Here is a 19123-nt window from a genome sequence, read left to right on the forward strand (position 1 = left end):
CAGCAGACACTCTGATCTTTGTAGTTAAATCAGCAGGCACTGAAATGTCATTGAACCTATATACTGACATTCACGTAAACATATAAACGACCCAGATCGGGAGCAAGCGAGGGTTTTTGCAAAGTTAGCAGAAATATCCATGTGACACAACATCCGGTTTTCAAAATAAGATGTTGACAAATCATATACTAGCATATAGCAAGGTAATGAGATTAAATTAATTATATCCATATTAATTAAAACGTGACCTTCAACTAGTGAGTTAAAGAGAAAATAATACTCTTGTGCGTGAAGTGTATTTGTTATTTGATTTGAGGGTTAATGAAAGATAATTAATGTAATTATATCTGACTGATACTTATGTATTCAGGACATTTCTGACCACATCCAAAGGAAAATATCTTAACTTCAAATATTTTACAAAGTAAAAACTGAACTGATTTTGTAGCTTTCAAATAGATATTTTCTAACATTTTGCTAAAATTATGCTTCAATTCAAACAGTTGATAAATACAACAGTTGATGTTGGTAGTTCATCCAGCCTGCCTATTATAAATGTGTTTTTTCTTGTTTACGTTGTGTGTGGTTAACAAATAATTTCCTTTTTTATGTTGCACTGTAATTAAGTCATTTAGTGTGTTCCTGGTCACATCAATTTGAAAGCTGGACCAAAGTGTTTGATTTACAATTCAGCCAAATAAAAAGCCTCAAGTTGTAAGTACAGTCTTTTTGTCTTAACGCCTCAATAGGTAGATCTTGCCTGTCACTGAGGCAGAGGTCAGGGATCTTGGGCTTTAAAAGGTTGGTGACCTCTGTTGTAAAGTAATCAAGATGGTGTGGTATTGTTGTGAAGAGCGAGTGGTATGACATCTGACTGATTACTGAACTGGACAAGCTACTTGACAGCCTCGAAGCCTGAGAAGGCGACTAGCAGCAAACTGTGTTAACAGCACGAACAGTGCAAGCAAAGGCAACGGCGCTGACAGAGCTAACAGTGTTAACCTGAGAGGGAACCGAAGGGTGGGTGCTACGCTTCCATGACAACGGCGTCAGTTGGGGCAGTGTTGTCAGCTGTAACCGTATGAGTGCAGTGGAGAGCGGCAGCCGTTAACTTAGCAGTGGGGCCACACAGCACAAAGTAACTCTAGCAACACACACAGGGGGAGGGTGACTTCTATAATAATAATAATAGTTTCAACTTATATAGCGCTTTTCATAGTACACAAAGACTTCTCATCTCAGGGAGACATTACTCCGCTATGTCTCCGCTATAGTGCTCCTATATTATGTTGCTATGTCTCCGCTATGTTGCTCCTATATTAATGATCTGAATTTCAAATGTAGACCTTTTTAACAATTAAATAATATACATATAAAAAAAACAGTAACATACCATAACTTAAGGTTTAACGACTATTCACTTCCTCACACATTTACCAATCTGCAATTGAAGTAATGTCACCTAGAGATGGATTAGAGGAGGTTCTGATGGGCATCACCTACCTCCTAAAACTTGTGGCTGTGAGTTGTAGCTAAATTTATATTTGAAAAAAGTGAATTAGTTTAAATATTAATATTGAAAACTGTTCAAAGAACTTATCTCGCGAGCAAAAGCAACACATTCTCAGTGTTTCCCCTAGGTTTACAGCAAGTTTACAGCGACAACACCGACACTCAAACCGAGAATCAAACTTTTTCTGTAAATAACATCATTTTGTGACTCCCTCTGTGCTTTTATAGTGACAGAATAAAGGAAATTAGAATAACTTTCAAGTAAACCAGGTTGCTCCATCAGACCTTTTTTTTAAAAATTGCAATCACTTAGAACAATGAAAAAAACTATATGTGAAAAATAACTAATATTTAGTTACTACTAAATAGCTCATTGTGGAAAACAATAAGCTATTTTTTGACAAAACAGAACGAGTGCAGATATGTGAGCTATCAGGTTGTATCAGTATTAGTGGCTGCAGTGAGCTATATTTGTAGAGGAAAGCAGGTGCTTTCCTCTACAAATATAAACTGGGTTGTAGATTTGATAATGCCACTCTCAGTTTATGCTCCATGTTCATCTGAGATCTTTTTTCTGTTTCGAGAGATGAAACAGCAGAAAAAACCTGACGGAGACTTCTGGAGACTTTTGGCAAAACGCCAAGAACCGGCGAGTCGTGCATGCGCAAGTTTAACCTGTTAACGGCGTAACTAAACATTTACCCGACAGTACAGGCATTTCTCCATATATTCATTAATGACTTAGTTTTATGTCCGTGTACTTTTGTAATGTGTAAAGCCAGCAGCTTATTGTTGGCTACAAGACATGTGCACTTTGGCTCGTTTCACTTTCAGTTCAGAGAACATCGTTCAGAGAGCTGCTCTGGGGTCAAAGAGCTGCCCCGGTGCGCCTTGTAGGAGGAGCTACTAATGTCATCCTCAACCTGAGAGTGTTTAAAACGCAGATATAACTTGGTTGTCTACTTTTCACGCGGCATATTTGTCGACGCTCTCTGTCCGCTGCTTTGCGTGTGCTCAGTGCTCGCCTGTATTTGTGCAAGTGTGCAGATGGGGGCGGAACTCGCGCAACCACATAGAGACATAAATGACAAGCTGTGTGTGGATCCGATCAATAAAACACGACCGTTTATTTTGTTTAATAATAGAAAAATCTGTAAATCTGTACTATAGGAAAGAGAACCGTAAATTACATTTTGTGATCTGGCGCTATAGCGAAAATTACAGGGGGGCGGGGTTTTTTTTTCCAGGGGAGTGCCCTGCCCCACTATTATAATGGTAGGGGAAACACTGCATTCTGGAATTCATAGCAAAAGCAGTTTACAATGTTTCATCGTGAATGATTTTTTTCACTTATAATTCTGTCACTTTAATAGCAATTTGGAAAGTTAAGACCGAGTAGTTTTTCAATTTATTATCACACTTCCTCTGCATGTCACAAAGTCACATCATACCGGACTTGTTGAACACAGTTCGGCGTTCTGCACCGTACCTCAGAGTAGATATTTACACATTGCTTCTCTTAAAGCCCCCGCGGTATTTTAAAAACAAAGAAACATGGTTTTTAATAAGACGTTATCTAAAGTAACAGCGTGGCTCAAACACGGGGAATGAATTACTAGCTAGTGAGCTAAACATAATGACCTACTGACATCAAGAAAATCAATCCTTGTGGGGACATGGATCATCAGAACCATGTTCCAGGCTGGAAAGGCCGCCACAATTGCCAAAGAAGTGGCGCGCTACAACCTATCAGTCCTGGGCCTGGCAGAAACCAGATGGACACAGTCGGGGGAGATCAAGTTGGCCAGTGGACAGTCCTTCATCTACTCTGGACATGAAGAGGAGGGAGCAATCCATACAGAGGGAGTGGCCATCATGATGGCGAAGGACACCAGGAAGGCTCTAACTGTATGGAAACTCATCAGCTCTCGCCTCATTATAGCCACTTTCAATACCAACAACAGGCAAGTGAAGGCCCACATAATCCAGGCTTATTCACCCACCAACGATGCAGACGATGAGGTCAAGGCCAGGTTCTATAACAGCTTGAACCACCTACTTGGTAGTATCAGAGCCAAAGACCTCATCATGCTGATTGGGGACTTTAATGCCAAAATTAGAGGCCAGAATGAGGGATATGAAGCAGTGATGGGAAAACATGGAGTGGGAACAATTAACGAAAATGGCGAGGTGCTACCAGAGACCTGTGCCAGCAAAAACCTAGTGATTAGAGGAAAACAACGTGGGTGTCACCAGACCATGTCACAGAAAATCATATAAATCACATATGTATCAGTAAAAAGTTTAGAAGGTCCATGGAAGATGTGAATAATAAGAGGAGCAGACGCAGCCTCAGACCATCACCTCCTGGTAGGGATATTCAGACTAAGGCCGAAGAGAAACCAGAAAGCAAAAAAACATTGGGCCAAATACAACATAGAGCACCTCAACAATGCCCAAGTAGCTAAGACCTTTAAGGAGGTCCTCTTAAGGCGAAATGCACAGCTACAACAGAGGAAAACGGAGGGATGGACCCTAAAGAAAGAGTGGAAACATCTAAGAGCTGCGTGGACCTCGATGTGTGACGAGGCTTTAGGAAGGAGGACCCAAAAGTGTGTGTGTGTGTGTGTGTGTGTGTGTGTGTGTGTGTGTGTGTGTGTGTGTGTGTGTACCTACTCTACTGTTTCTTTGGAAGACTGTGGGAAGAGAAAAGAACACCAACCGAGTAGACACCGGGTTACATTGTGAAACTGCTGAAGAAAGGGGACCGCAGTAACTGTAACAATTACCGCGTGATTATCCAACTTTCAACTCTCCATCGTCTACAGGATGCCGTGGACAAGAGGCTTCAGGACCAGCAAGCAAGATTCAGGAAAGATTGTTCATGTACAGACCAAATAGCATTACTACGCATCATAATTGAACAGACTATTGAATGGAATACCTCCCTCTTCATCAATTTCATTCACTTTGAGAAAGCGTTCGACAGCTTGGACAGAACAGTACTATGGCACCTTATGGACTACTACGGAATTCCCACACAGATTACAAACCTAATCAGGAACGGTGGAGTTGGATTGGACATGCCCTCAGAAAACGGCCCACAAACATGACTCGGCAAGCCCTGAAATAGAACCCACAGGGAAGAAGAAAACCAGGTCGACCCAGGAACAGCTTGAGAAGAAGCGTCCAGGCAGAAATGGCTGGGAAAGGAGACGTTGAAAGAACTGCCAACAACCAAACGAAATGGAGGACATTCGTCAATGGCCTATGCACCCAAGACGAGCAAAGAAGAATAAGAAGATAAGAAGGCATAAGAAGAAAGAGCTAACCACAATGGTTAGACTAACTGCTAGGTTAATGTAGCAAGCAATGCGACCATGCAATGACATACAAGGGGATGCAACGGGCTGCACAAGAACCATTTGGACCTTCTGTCTGCTGCGCTCAACTCAACTTTCATACTCTAACATCCTCACGACTTAATGAGTGGCGTAATAATCACGCGACACAACAAATCAATAATGAAATTCGTTGCCAACGTTTTCAATAATTATTTTTTATCTATTTATTGTTGCAGCCCTAATTTTCATGACTGCATGGTCTGTTTTCAGTCCTTCAGTGTGTTTACCAAACTTGCCGTGCTGAGATCCGCTCAGACAAGGTGTGACATCTTGTATGTTTTTACCTTTTATACTGCTGTGCAATGGCTCTCATGGTTGGATTTGTTTTTGTCCTCGCTATAGTACCACAGAGGTACATTTCGATATCAAAGGATAATTAAGTAGTTTATTTTAGGAGTGTACGTGTGCGCCAGCCAGTATTTAACAATGTGGGAACACTGGTGTGTTGTGGGGGGAAACAGGAGAAGGGAGAGAGTTATGTGAAAGATGATGAAATAGTCTCCTCTTGCTGTTCATTTTGTGTGTATGTCCCTCCCCCTTGGACTTGTCTCCAAAATGGCCTCTGTTCTAGTGGAAGTGAAAAGACTTCTTTCAGGAGGAGGAGGAGGAGGAGGAGGACTTTCCTTCTTCGTATGGAATTTACCTCACTAGTTCACCGTCTGGTTCTTTTGGAAGAGGCCCAAAGAGTGACTCCCTTTTCTGAGTTAGCTAGGAGTGAGGTAGCTATTTCTGTGAGGCAGCAGTCACAGAGACAATTAAGAGACAGCAGAGTTTTATAAGGTTTTGGATCAGGACACCATGGGATCCACATGCATGCCATCATGTCTAAGAACATTACAAACTCACAATAACCATTCATGCCTCGTCCTCTTTTCAACTTAACTAATGAGTTGTGCTTAAAGAGGCATGGTCCATAAAACAACCAAAGTCCTAATGCTTTCCTGCCTGCTAGTATGTGTCTCTGTATGTCCTCATCTGTATGTCTATGTTGAGGCCACAATGTCCCACTTCTGTGACCACAAGCTAGCTAACTGTGTGTGTGTGTGTGTGTGTGTGTGTGTGTGTGTGTGTGTGTGTGTGTGTGTGTGTGTGTGTGTGTGTGTGTGTGTGTCCGTCCAGCTGTATAGGTTGACATTCTCTGTTTGACAGTGAGCACAGCTGAACTGACCTTGACATTATTGGAAGTCCCCAGCCTAGCTGTGGTTGCCCTGGTGCTGGAGCGCAGTCGCTGTAGCCAGGGGACCATTACAGAAATGTCACGCGTCCTGGTGCTATGACTCTCTACTAGTAAACCAGCCTGTGTTTTATTTTAGGGGTTGTGTTTAACATGTAAAATGGTGAATATCAGTTCTGTGTTCTTTGCTCGAAGCCAATTCCTCTCCTCGGCGTGTGAACTCTGGGAACACGGGGGGCCGTAGCCGTTTCTGCAGCCGTGGCTTCTGTCTCTGGCTCTGCAGTCTGACTGGGTGAACAGGGAGGATAGGGAGGAAGAGAGAGAGAGCGACTAGAGTGTGGGTCAGTGTTTCAGCAGAGTTTGATCACATGATGAGAGGGCTGGGCCTCAAGTCGGATGACTCACCCCTCTAGGCGTCTGGGAGGAGGGCTCCTCCTGCTGGTTCCTTGCATTAGTGCATCCTAACGGGAGGCTGGATGTGAGCAGAGCTCTAAAGCCCCTGGTTGTTTTTCTGCTCTTTGAATATTACCTCCACACTAGAAGCCTCTTTGTGGATAAGAGACAGGCCTATCAAACCATATCTATATGCAGTTAAAGTTTTAAAAGCAGGCGTATAAAAGCTATATGCTGCTTCTTACATGAAATCCTTCATTGTCATCATGATTCAGCAAATTTTATTCTTCATTAGGCGTGTGCGGATGGTTACCCTGTGTCACTGTTCAACAGCTGTTGTGACCTCTAGTGAAGGAGTCCTGTTTATACGTGGGACAGGGATTCCATTTTTGATCAGGTCTTTATTTTCTGTCAAGTCATTTTCCAGTCAGTACCTCAATCGTGTCTGACTAGTGTCTAATGGGTCTGTTTGATTTAAAGTTATGCAGCATGTGGAAATAGTTGAATATCAACATTTCGACATTTTAAAGCAGGAAAAGCCCAGGAGAGGAACAACTGCATTCTATGTAGGTTAGTTTCCATGCCCCTGGTATTATTTAATTAATTACACCTGTGCTTTTTCTGGTATGGCAAGTAAAAAAATCGAATGAACCAAAAAATTGAATGCAGTTATATTACATGTGTATTTAATTATTTCTTGACATATAAACATTTATTTTTAATCTGGCTAGAATCCACTTGAAGTGTGAAGAAGTAACAGTTTAATGACTTCAGTGTAAGGACCAGAAAGGTCCAGCCCAAATGTCTCTGCTTGAAGGGACGTCACTGTCGCGTCCAGTCGGTCCTTAGTCCAATATGAGAGGACGAAGGAGTAGAGCTGCCCCGAAGGATTGTCAATAATGCATCCATTATTATTGTTTGTGTACATTTTGATAGTTGGTTTATTGGATTAAAACCAAAGTGGCAGAAACCAGATAAAGACTCGCACCCTAACCTCATCCTCCCATATGCTGGGAGGTCGCTTCGCCGGGACTAGAGCGTACTTTCTGACACTTTGACTGTAATCCCATTAACACACCTAAATGCTAACCCCTAATTGGTGCAGGCGGTTTACCTTTTTAAACATAGTATCTATAGAAAACTCAATAAAAGCTCACTAAAAGCAACGACAGAGGGCCGTACAGCTGATTTATCCAAAAGTACCCCTGTATGGAACACTTTGGGAGTGGAGTTCAACAGCCTCACTCTCAAATTCTGATTATCGGGTTGCTCTCGCTCTGTTATGGTGTTGTGGTCGTTTTTGTTTCGTTGTTTTTTAAGTTTGTCTTTTTTTCTTTTTTTTTAAAGCTCAACTAATATTTCTTCAAAATCTAATCAACCATTCACAAAATGCGAAATGTAAATAGAGATGACATTAATCACCCATCTGTTGGAGGCATCAATCTATTGATTGCACGGTTAAAAACAGTGCAGTTTGTTTTATGTATTTTTTTCATCCATCATATCCCAAGACACACTGAGTTATGTAGCAGTAAGTTGGTCTGTATCAGGCTGTGTCCACGAGTAACTGATGATGTTTCTCTCTCTCTCCCTCTCTCTCTCCCTCTCCCTATCCCTCTCCCTATCTCTCTCTCTGTCTCTGTCTCTCTCTCTGTCTCTCACCCACCCCCTCTCCCAGGGCCCCCATGACCGTGGGCTTCGGCTCGGCGGCGCCCCACCTCTGGAGTGGTCCGTCGCTGTAGTTGGGACCCTGTAATTCCCCTCCTTGCCTCTCCCCCTCCCCTCCCCCATCCTGTCCCTCCCCTCCCCCTCTCCCCCTCCTTCCCCCTCTTCCCCCTGCCCCACTCGTTGCTGTGCCGGACGTCATGAGCATAGTAATCGCGCTGGGAGTCACCACACCTGAAACGTCTTACTCAGATATGGCTGCTGGATCAGAGTAAGTACTGGCTATAGGCCTGGTGGCTGGGCCCTCATTCTCAAGAACAATTCTGTGTGTTTACAACATGGGGCTTATTTTTTGGGGGATTTTACCCATCCATTTACGAACCTCTTACCCCTCACCTTTACTTGCTGCTGTCTGGCCGTGCCGACATTGCTCAAATAGAACAAGTGCCTCAGGCTGTAAACAAACCTCCCGTTTAACCTGATCATCTACTCCAGCTGAATAGCTGCTGCAATGCTGGTGCTATTAATAACAGGAAAAGGCTGACAAACAAAGGCCAATGTTAAATCAGACACATTTTCCACCATGTTGAGCAGCTCCTGACCTTTGACCTGCTCTGCGTACGTAGTTATGCATGTGCTCATATGTAAATACAGTGGAGCTTTACCATGAACAACAATAGTGTTTTCACTCTCGTTCTTCATGCGTAATTCACTGGTAAAGATGCTTAATCTGGGGGTTTGTTAAACCACCTGTGTGATTGTCTGACTTCTCATGTTACTTGCCCTCTTACATTTTGTTCTTGTGTTTTTGTTGGCTCTTAGCAGTCGGATTGGTGAAAACTAAATATCATGATCAATACCCAAAAGTGATATATTGCTGTCGACTGTTCTTGGTGCGTGCGTGCGTGCGCTCTTGTAAAAAAAAAAAAATGACCTCCAAAAAACAGCCACAAGTAATCAATGGCCAGAATTATGGCAATATGTATAATATGTGATTGGTGAGAGCAAAACAGCATCACTTTAATCTTCATATTACCAGAGAACTATTGTCACTTAAGTTGAAGCCATCACTTCCTGTTGTGTGATTTTTGAATAGCCGCACAGGGTGCAGTGTGTGACTTGCCTGCTCAGCTATTTATCATGCCAAATGTAGTGACGGAACAAATAGTTAATAATAATAATAATAATAATAATAATAAAGGTTTCACCACCAATCACTGTGTTCATACACTTACACAAACTGCTATTTTATAGTGTATTCTGTAGGGATATGTTATAATAATAAAATATCACTGTAAATATCACTTGCAATATTTATTTAATATTTGCAGTATTTTTCATCTGTCATGCTAAAAAAACTGAATATATATGAACACTTTAATTTAATTCATCACGTGGTGCAATACTTTTATACACATTGTTTTTATTCCATCTGTATATTTAATCTTCTTACTGTTTAATTTTTTAATTGTGTTTTATTACTGTTTGTTTATTTTACTTGATTTTTTATCTTTATTTACTTGTGAGCAATGCTGCTGTAATCCTGTAATTTCCCCACTGAGGGACTAATAAAGAATTATCTTATATCAAAACTCAGGGTTTTAAATGAGACATTTGGATTCTTTTGACATTTTTAAATGTTCCAGATTTTGAGGGCAAAAGGGGAGGGATGGGGCAAGGTTCTGCACCATCTGGCCAGACCTCAGCCAAAGGTCAAAAGGAGTTGCATTATATAATGGCCTCCCACATTTCATTTTCTAAAAATCTGCTTGCTCAGTCTGAAAAGCAACCTCAGGGTTGTGGCGCCATCTATTGAACGACTGATGTATTTTATTGAAACTATTATTTCCAAAACAGCCCAGGAAAATGCACAGTGGATGTATCATGTAACTTTTTGTTTGTCATTTCTCAGAATAATAGTATATATGATATTTTTTCCTCTAGCCCTGAGTCAGTTGAAGCAAGCCCTGCCGTTAATGAAAAAAACTACAACAACCACAGCTGTGGCAGCGCACAGGGTCATGGGTATCGGGGACTACCATATGCTGTGAGTTCATACAGTTCTTCTCCAATCATCAATTCTGATCATAGCATGTCTTTATTCTACAAAATGTGTATCACTCTCTATTACTCAAAGATGGAAAAGTATAAACCTTTTAAAAAGCTAAAAAAACAAAAACAAATTTTAATTCCTCCAGTCTTTTCAGTTTTTTTAATGGCGTTAAGTTCTATAGAACAGAGAATAAAACCGTGTTGGCAGTGGTTCTCATCTGATTGAAGACATGCATGTCTGTCCTACTATTAGTCCTCTGTAACCACAAGCTAATTATGTTAACAGCTGTACTGTTTCACATACTTGTGTTTTTTTTTTTGCCCTCATTTTCATTCGTCTCCATTTTCCGTTTCCCTTTTTTTTGCCTGAACACCCACGTTGTTTGAAGATGCAACAGTCTTCCGTTGTGTGTTGTCAGGATCACAACTATGGCGCGCCCCCTCCCCCTACCCCACCCGCCTCCCCGCTCTCCCAAACCATCATTCCCCGCATGGACCTCAACGGCGTGGTACGCAGCTCCCGCTACCACGACGCTACCGAGGACAACTCGGCTGACAGCGACAGCTCTTCAGAGGAGGACGGGGCTGTGGCCAGCTGGTGTCACTGCAGCCTGACACCAGACGGCCTGCTCATCAAGTGTGACAACTGCAGGTGAGGGATCCTGTAAAGTGTTCTGCAAATTCAAGAGATAGAACAGAGCAGCCGGGATATTTTGAAAGCCTAGTTATTATTATAAGTTAAAACACCATATTTTGTGTTATACATCCAGGTTTTTTGTTTACAACCAAGGCAACTTTCAAATGACATTCACTGATCTTCGTTAGGACCCAGTTTTCCACAGTGTTGAGACAGTAGCAGCATCAACATGTCCACGATTATTTTTTTATTGAATATGAAACTTTATTTTGCTTTTGTACCGTCAAAAAATTTCTGGTAGTAAAGCCACAGTAAAGAATGCCATAAAATCTTAATAAGAAATATTGACTAATCATGTCACTCTATTTGTTAGCTGTGTGATCCAACAGACTAAATGTTGGATTATGAAAGCGCAATGAGTCTGTGATGCCAAGTTGTTTGTTGGATATTTTTTATTCAACCATGTCATGTGCTTTGTTACAATGATTTGATTTAATGTATTGCATTTAATGATGGCCCATTTATGTGCTGATGTGTTTTATTGCATTTTCTGTTTGCAGGGGACTCGACAGGAGGAAAGGAGCAGAAGGCCAACACAGAAAACCCGAAAATGTCTCCGGTACGATGTTTTTCGTCTTCTCTTGGTTAAATAATTTCCCCATAGTTGTCTGAAGTGCCATTTCATAACTCAGTTTTGTATGGCTTTGTAGCTGGCGAGAGTAGTGCCACAGAGAGTGGTGACGAAGAGGTGTCGCCCTCAACCATCTCCTACACTGCCACGCAGCATACGCCCACCAGCATCAAACTCACCGTCAACAGAGTCAAAAGGAGCAAGTCCAAAAAGAGAAAGAAGAGCACAGAGAAGGCCCGCGGAACACAGAAGGGCAAGAAGGTCAAGGTACGCAAACTGTTGGAAGCGGACTGAACCAGGATGACTCTGGCAAAAAAAAAATCTATTGCCAGACTAAAGGAAATTCTAAGATCAAAGCTCAATATAGAGCTGTTATTATATTTGCTACAAGTTTGCCCAATTGAGATTACCTCAGTGTTATTGATTTCAGAACAGTTGCTGCTGAACATGTCCATGTATTGATATGGGTTCATTTTCCTTCTCAGGCTTTCAGAGAGGGTTCTAGGAAGTCCATGAGGATGAAGGTGAGGATTGGAGTTACCTGACGTTTATGTTGAAGGTCCCATCTCGTAGAAAGTCAGATGTCCGTGTCTTTTTATTTATTTATTATAAAGCCGGTCAAGCTGCTATATAAATACCGTGAAATAATCAAAAGCCTTAATCCACGGAGAGAGACATACACAACTCAGACACAGTTTCTTTAAACGAGTCGTCAGGACTCCCGTGGGCATGTGATGTCACCGCAATACTATATGTATGAAGAAAGTGCGGCTGGAGTGCCGTTATGGTCATTCCCTGCCTACAATAATGGTTCAGAGAGGCTGAGAGCACAGAAGCGGAAGATACAGAAACCATCAGAGCAGACTGGGCCTTTACGGGAGGGGGTCTTAAAGAGAAAGGCGCTAAAACAGAACGTTTCAGACAGAGTGAATACTGGTACATTATGGCGTACAGTATGAGAGAAAACTAGTGTTTTTTTGTTTTTTTAACATTGAAGCACAAAAAAGGGTTCTAGTAGAAAGTCAAAGTACAAGTATGAATCTGAAATACTCATGCTTCAACCCGCTCCGTCTCGTCCTCTGTCTAGAACTCAACAACGGAAGCCAGCGTGCTGGATGAGAACACGGCAGAAGGATGGGAGAGCAGGATCCGCCAGTGGACGGACCAGTACGAGGAGTCTTTGGCCAACCAGTACAGCGCCGACGTCCAGACACTCCTCCAGTTACACCGCGCCGCCAGCACCCCTGTCTCAAGGGCAGAGAGCGACACAGCGACGTGCCCTTCAACCACACAGATCCACGCCTCAGTCGACGTCATGGACACCATCAACCGCACTGAGCTGGCCTGTAACAACACTGTGCTTGGCTCACAGATGCAGGTCAGCCCAAGTCCTAAACCAAACTCTGTATTGATGTTGCGATGCGTGCAACAAACGTTACCATTGCAAAATATGCTATGTAGTCATTAAGGTGATAACAACACATGATATAAACAATTTTACTAACTGACTTTTTAAAAGATACTGGCCTGCTCATTGTATCTTGGGTTATATGACTTTTAATAACACCTCAATATTTTTACGCAATGACACAATGTATATCTCTTCATATTGTCTCTAAAATGTGTTTAATTAAACCCTTTGATGCGCGTGTTCATACGAGCATGATCTTACCAGCGTGATCATTCTAGTAAAACTACTCTGAAAACTGACATGATGTACTGTTTTTTTTAATTTAGAGTGGAGTTTTAAAAATGTATTTTTGTAATAAGTTTAATACATTATTCACAAAATTCAAGTTCCTTTCTTCTCTGAAAATGAAAAATTTGCAAGTGGTAGTTTTACTTTTTTTTCAATTCATTAGATTTATTTTTTAATGTATTTATATATTATATACAGACCTGCGACGAATTCAATGAATGAAGGTGTAATTTCCTCATAGGTACATAACTTTTATTTTGAAGTCAGTTCTTAGTTGCTTTTATTTTGAAGTCTGTTCTTACCAATATTTGCACTTTATGCTTGAGATATGTTAATTTTCTGCATGCCACGTAGATCAGTCGTCAGTACATTGAGTATATTTCAAATATTGCCCACCTCTGTGCCCTGCTTGCATGGAGAATAACCAGTCACAATTGTGTCGTTTGCAGCTCCAATTGGGGCGGGTAACACGTGTGCAGAAACACAGGAAGATCCTACGCGCAGCCAAGAACTTGGAACCAGACACGCTCATCATTGAATATCGGGGCAAGGTCATGCTCAAACAGCAGTTTGAAGTCAACGGGCACTTCTTTAAAAAGTAAGATACGGTGTTTGTGTTGTTTTCTCCTCGTCATGCTTTTTGATGTTTGGGTGCAAAGATGCTCACAGAGATCCAAGCGTTGATACTGTCTTGTTTTTTTCCCAGACCCTACCCCTTTGTCCTCTTCTACTCTAAGTTTAATGACGTAGAGATGTGTGTCGATGCAAGGACCTTTGGAAATGACGCACGCTTTATCAGGAGGTCCTGTACACCCAATGCTGAGGTCAGCCAACAATCTCCATGCTTTTCTGTGTAGCTTCGAGCTCTGTCAGGCTGCTATCATTAAACTCTTTTTGCTAAGACAACTCACACATCTGTTGCCTTCTCCAGGTCCGCCACATGATTGCTGAGGGCATGATTCATCTGTGTATCTACGGCATCGGTCAAATCACAAAAGACGCTGAGGTCACCATTGGATTTGACTACGAGTTTAATAGCTGGTCAGTACTGCTCCTATAAACCCTTAGCCGTCATTCCACCTGCTGCATCTATATTCAGTGAACGGCAAACAGGTGCGAGTGCCAGAAGGGATCGCAAGTGCATGGTGATTTAATATTTTCTGGTATATCTAAGTTAAGTTACCCAGGAGCTCTGTTGACACAGACTTAGCTAATGTTAGTTACAGCTTGATGAATTGAGTCATTGAACACAGCAGGAGCGAACGTGACATTAGCCAGCTAACTAAAGCGCTGGTGGAAAATTATTAGCTAACGCTACCGTTTTTGAGGAGGTAATGTTAGATTTTGAGGTGAGGGGACTAAAGGTCTGATCACACAAAACGCGACTTTTAAAAGCGCAGCTGCTTAAAAAACGCCTTAACAAAAACTCGCCAAACGTTTTTCCCAAAAACTTGCCGGTCGTTTTTTAAAGAGAGTATGGCGAATACCTATCAGTGAATTGTGTCTGAATGACGAGAGCTTTCAGTTGTACTTTCGGCTGAGCCGGAGTCAGTTTGAGCTTCTTCTAAGCAGTAGAGTACTGTTTCAATCTAGAATTGTAAGGTTCTTTGTAATTAAATACTGCTAATATTAGTGCCTCGTCTGAGGTTGCCATTTTCCTTTGAATTCCCCGCTGTTTATACCACACGAAGACAGGAAGGAATAAAGCCCGCCTCTTTGTTTGATCCGATTGGCTGCCTGGGCTGAGTGTGGGGGCTGCGTCCCTCCCTGGAGGGGAGAGAAGTCACAGCAAGCAAAGCACATAATACACGGCCCCGGGAAGCGGCGAGGTCCGGGCACGGGCTCTCTAAAGCAGACACCCGACCCCGCGGAGCCCTGCCGGAGTCTCCCTGGCACAGTCCCCCCCCCAGTCACATTTAGTTAAAACAAAACCGCTGCAATGCACAGACAAGACATTGCAGCACAGCAGCGCCGCCGACAGCAGTGCACATTGGCGCGGGGACAGGCCGCAGGTAGAGCCACTAGCAGCCCCAGGTGCTGCAACAGCGCTGTGGCTTGTTTATGATTAAATACGACCGCAAATGTGAAAAACAGTAACATAATCACCATTTTACTCACCAGACGCACATAAACTTCTGTGGGAAAGGGGTCATCAGTAAATACTGAGATTCTAGCTTTTAGGTTTGCGATGGTAGCTACACTGACCAATCACAGCACATGTTAATGGTCACACGGGCCTTGTGACCAATCACACGTATAGGTTCTTGAGAAATCTCTCATGTATTTTATTCAGGCTACTCTTACATAGAGGAAGACAGGTGAAATGTGATTGGATAAAAAATGCTTTTAAACAGGTCCCAAGAAGCCATACAAGAGGGCTGAAAGACCAAGGAGTCGAACGCACGCACAGGCCAGAGGGTCTCTGACACCCCGTTGCGCAATAAAAGTGAGGGGCAGCGCGCGTGATGCGCCCCCCGCACCTTGCGCCACATTCTCCTTTTTTTTCCTTCTTTTTCTCGTCATGTGGAGCGGCTCCGCGGATCAGTTCCTTCGCCCTGTATGCTCGTGGTGGAGCCGTGTAGCACAGTGGACTGTATGAGTGTGTCGGTCTGTGACATTTTTTTTTCCTCCAGTCCGCCCGTGATGTGGACTATACTGCACTCATTAAAGGCCTTCCTCTAAAATCACGGTCCGCCACTGCGAGAAAGCACCTTAGCATGAAAAGTAATGCAGGTCAAATCCAACTATCTGTACAACTTTCAAGTGTAAGTGGTGATAGTTCATGTTCTGTCTAGAAACACATGTTGGTATTAGAAGTGAAGTGGGTACTAGTTTAATGTAGGTTTCCATAAAGGGTTGCTGCTTCTTCAGGGTGTCTTGTGTTCTGTCTTCCAGTGTAATTCTCTCTCTCTCTCTCTCTCTCTCTCTCTCTCTCTCTCTCTCTCTCTCTCTCTCTCTCTCTCTCTCTCTCTCTCTCTCTCTCTCTCTCTCTCTCTCTCTCTCTCTCTTACTTTATCAACAATCTCCCAGTAATTACAAAGTGGACTGTGCCTGCCATAAGGGCAACCAGAACTGCCCGGTGCAGAAGCACAACCTGAGCCCCAAGGAGAGCTTGCTCAGCGCCCCATCACTGCCGCCGCCCTCCGCACTGGCGGGCGCCGAGACCCGGCGGAGAAAAGCCCGTAGGAGAGAGCTGGAAAGTGGCCTCGCCAGGGACGGCAACCAGCCCCTGAACCAGCACCAGGAGGCCAAAGAACTGCGGGGGACCAGTGACGCAGAGGTGTGTGTGTGTTTGTCAAGCCTAGGATACACCCACCCTACTACGTTTCCATTTTAAAACGCTTCTCTTTTTCTACGTTTACACTTAGCATCCACACTAATCTGGCCTTCTACAACCACTAAAACACAGGAATTTAAAAATTCTAACAATGCAGTTTTTTTGTTTTGAATTCTTCCTGTCCCGAGACAGAGGATTTTGTATGTGTACAGATTGTCAAGCCCTCTGAGCCAAATTTGTGATTTTGGGCGATAAATTGAATTAAACTATTAGTTGAAAGGAGTAATCAATACCTTGACATAAACTTGAGGTTAATCAAATATCCTTAGATTTAACCCCAAAACAGGGTTAAAAAACTAATACTAAAAACTGTGCTTGAAAATTTTAATGAAGCATGTTTTCCTCTATTAGGAGAGACTACTAGATGAGCTGAACATGGAAGAGGGAGAGGAAGGAGAGGTGGATGAAAACGGGGTTGCCATTCCCAGTAAAAGAGTACGACTTTGAACTATTGTCTCAGTACAGCTTTTACACTAACCTAGCATTTCTTTCTGTTCTCTGCAACATCAATTTCAGATTCCAGCACAATACATCTATACAAAAAAAAGTTTACCAATGACCTGCTGTGTCTGTGCCTGCTCATGTAGACATGTAACAACCTGGAAAGAAGGCGCAAGAGAGTGGGAGGAGCAGAAGTCAAGGAGGAGGGTGTGGAAAGTGAGGACGGGGCGGGAAACCCTGCAGGGAACACTCCCACACCCCTCAATGCTGGAGTGGGGGTCAGCACACGACGCGCCACATATGTGATGGTCAGTAAGCAAAATCCAGGTGTTCTATATACATCCTTTCATCTTTTTTTCTTTATTCAATTTCTTTTTTTTTTGTCCTTTATTCTCTTTCAGGACCCGCCGTCTACTGAAGAAAAGACCTCATTACCCAACCTGCCCGCTCCCGTTGCACCCCCGAAACCCGCACGACCAACCAAGCCTCGGCCCAAAAGTCGCATCTCCCGCTACCGGTCAAGTTCGTCCCAGCGAGCCCGGCGCCAGCGCCAAGCACTCGCCCAGCAAGCAGCAGCCGCTGCAGCTGCAGCGGCGGCGGCAGCGACGCCGTCATCAGCTGACCAGGGTGCCTGTCTGGACGAGGAGGGATCTCAGGGCCCGTACGGTTCTGAACACGGCCATGGAGAGAGTAGTCTGGGGGGTCATCTCCTAGACGGAGACGGCCATGGTCTAAACTGTATAAATAGAGGAAATTTGCGTTACCCCAAGACCAAGAAGGTTAGAGGACGTTACCTTGGACATTGTAGGAAATGCAAATGCTCTAGTAAATGCAGAGTTAATCATTGATATGTCTTTGTTCTCAGTACCTGGTGACAGAGTGGTTGAATGATAAGGTCCCTGGAGGGGATAAGGTCCAACAAGATGTGCCTGTAGAGCGCCCGCTACGGATAACCACTGACCCCACGGTGCTGGCCACTACCCTTAACATGCTGCCGGGCCTCTCCCACACGTCACTCATCTGCACCACACCCAGACACTACGTCCGCTTTGGCTCCCCCTTCAACCCAGAGAGACACCGGCCCCGCCCACTCCAAATGGACGGTACTTACGGCTGCTACAAGAAGGTGAGACATGCTATGCAGGTATAAAGCGTACAGTTGAACTGATGTAGGTTTTTAGTTGTCTAAAATACATCCACAGCATTACATTGTTTTGCAGTCGTGCTCCCGTCTGTTTCTTTGAACTCCATCTACTGTACACATATTAACACCATGTAACCCAACATCAAAAAACCCAAACTAAATGTCTTGTGGGGAAAAATGACCTGTCAGAAGAATTTAATGCTCTTGTTTTTACCATCATCGTACCCTAAATTGGTCATAAAATCTATTCTGCTTGTCTATAAAAAACAAAACCTTAATACTTGTGACATCCAATCACCTTGTAATATGTTAAATTCCCTAAACATTCTTCCATTATATAACTAAAGACATTTCTGAGCTTTTGGGTTAAGCAACACCTTTTTAAAACCCCTAACTTACTGTTTTTTTTTTATTTAGAGATGGATAAAGCAGGTGGAGGATGAGAGCTGTCCAGCCAGTGTTGAGGATGGCACAGAGTCCACGTCCTCCCAGCAAAGTACCAGTAGCAGGTCGACCCCCAACCCCATGTCCACTGGTACGTATGTCCCCACCGCCATCTGGATGATGTTTTTGTTCTGAAAGCTCCAAAGCTGGAGGAAGAAAGAGCGTTGGATCAGAACTAAGCAACTGGGTGGTATAATAACTAAAACTGCAACTAAATGAAGTCCAGATTAGAAGCATGTCTTCAAGTCTTGTGTTTCTATAATGTCTTGATACTAGAAGTGTTCTCCCCTGTTCAGTCCAACTCACTTGTGTTCCCACATTTTATGTTTGTAAAATCCCAGATCTCAATGCACCGTTTAAGAAGCGGCGTTCTAAGTATACGTCGGAGAAGACGCCAGCACCCTTGGACCACCTGCTTCGCCCGCTGTCGCCCATCACACCGCCACTCCCGGAGGACTCCCTCCCCCCGTCACTCCACAACCCCTGCAGCTCTCTGTTGCCCAACGGCCTGGTCTACTCGCCCATGCCCTCGCTGCCTGCCAGCCGCTGCAACACGCCACTGCAATTCGAGGTGAGGGTACATAAATGCA

The 19123-nt window shown here is 43.4% G+C and overlaps 2 protein-coding genes across 7 annotated transcripts in view; both read left to right on the top strand.

Annotated features, from left to right (window-relative positions):
- Positions 1–19123, top strand: part of setd5 (SET domain containing 5) — a 40197-nt gene that overhangs the window by 8948 nt on the left and 12126 nt on the right. For 5 of the 6 annotated variants that reach the window (XM_068593476.1, XM_068593481.1, XM_068593478.1 and 2 more), the window contains exons 2-18: positions 8162–8419; positions 10093–10195; positions 10590–10852; positions 11398–11456; positions 11548–11735; positions 11954–11992; positions 12556–12846; positions 13617–13765; positions 13874–13991; positions 14099–14208; positions 16198–16447; positions 16856–16939; positions 17092–17253; positions 17347–17724; positions 17811–18071; positions 18507–18624; positions 18875–19104. In XM_068593476.1, coding sequence (XP_068449577.1) covers positions 8349–8419; positions 10093–10195; positions 10590–10852; positions 11398–11456; positions 11548–11735; positions 11954–11992; positions 12556–12846; positions 13617–13765; positions 13874–13991; positions 14099–14208; positions 16198–16447; positions 16856–16939; positions 17092–17253; positions 17347–17724; positions 17811–18071; positions 18507–18624; positions 18875–19104 — 2874 coding nt within the window. In that variant the 5' untranslated portion in view covers positions 8162–8348. The remainder of the gene's footprint in view (positions 1–8161; positions 8420–10092; positions 10196–10589; positions 10853–11397; positions 11457–11547; positions 11736–11953; positions 11993–12555; positions 12847–13616; positions 13766–13873; positions 13992–14098; positions 14209–16197; positions 16448–16855; positions 16940–17091; positions 17254–17346; positions 17725–17810; positions 18072–18506; positions 18625–18874; positions 19105–19123) is intronic. The other variant, XM_068593480.1, reaches the window with a different exon arrangement.
- LOC137796041 (craniofacial development protein 2-like) lies at positions 3148–8225 on the top strand (the record flags this gene model as incomplete). The annotated part of the gene is given in 4 exon segments (XM_068593676.1): positions 3148–3739; positions 3742–3844; positions 3846–4124; positions 8162–8225. Coding segments are annotated over 4 exon segments (1038 nt in total), but the record flags the coding sequence as incomplete, so codon positions are not given.

Source organism: Clinocottus analis, unplaced genomic scaffold (assembly GCF_023055335.1).
Source record: "Clinocottus analis isolate CAN_PGR_092001 unplaced genomic scaffold, fCliAna1.0.p SCAF_3, whole genome shotgun sequence".
NCBI lineage: Eukaryota > Metazoa > Chordata > Actinopteri > Perciformes > Cottidae > Clinocottus > Clinocottus analis.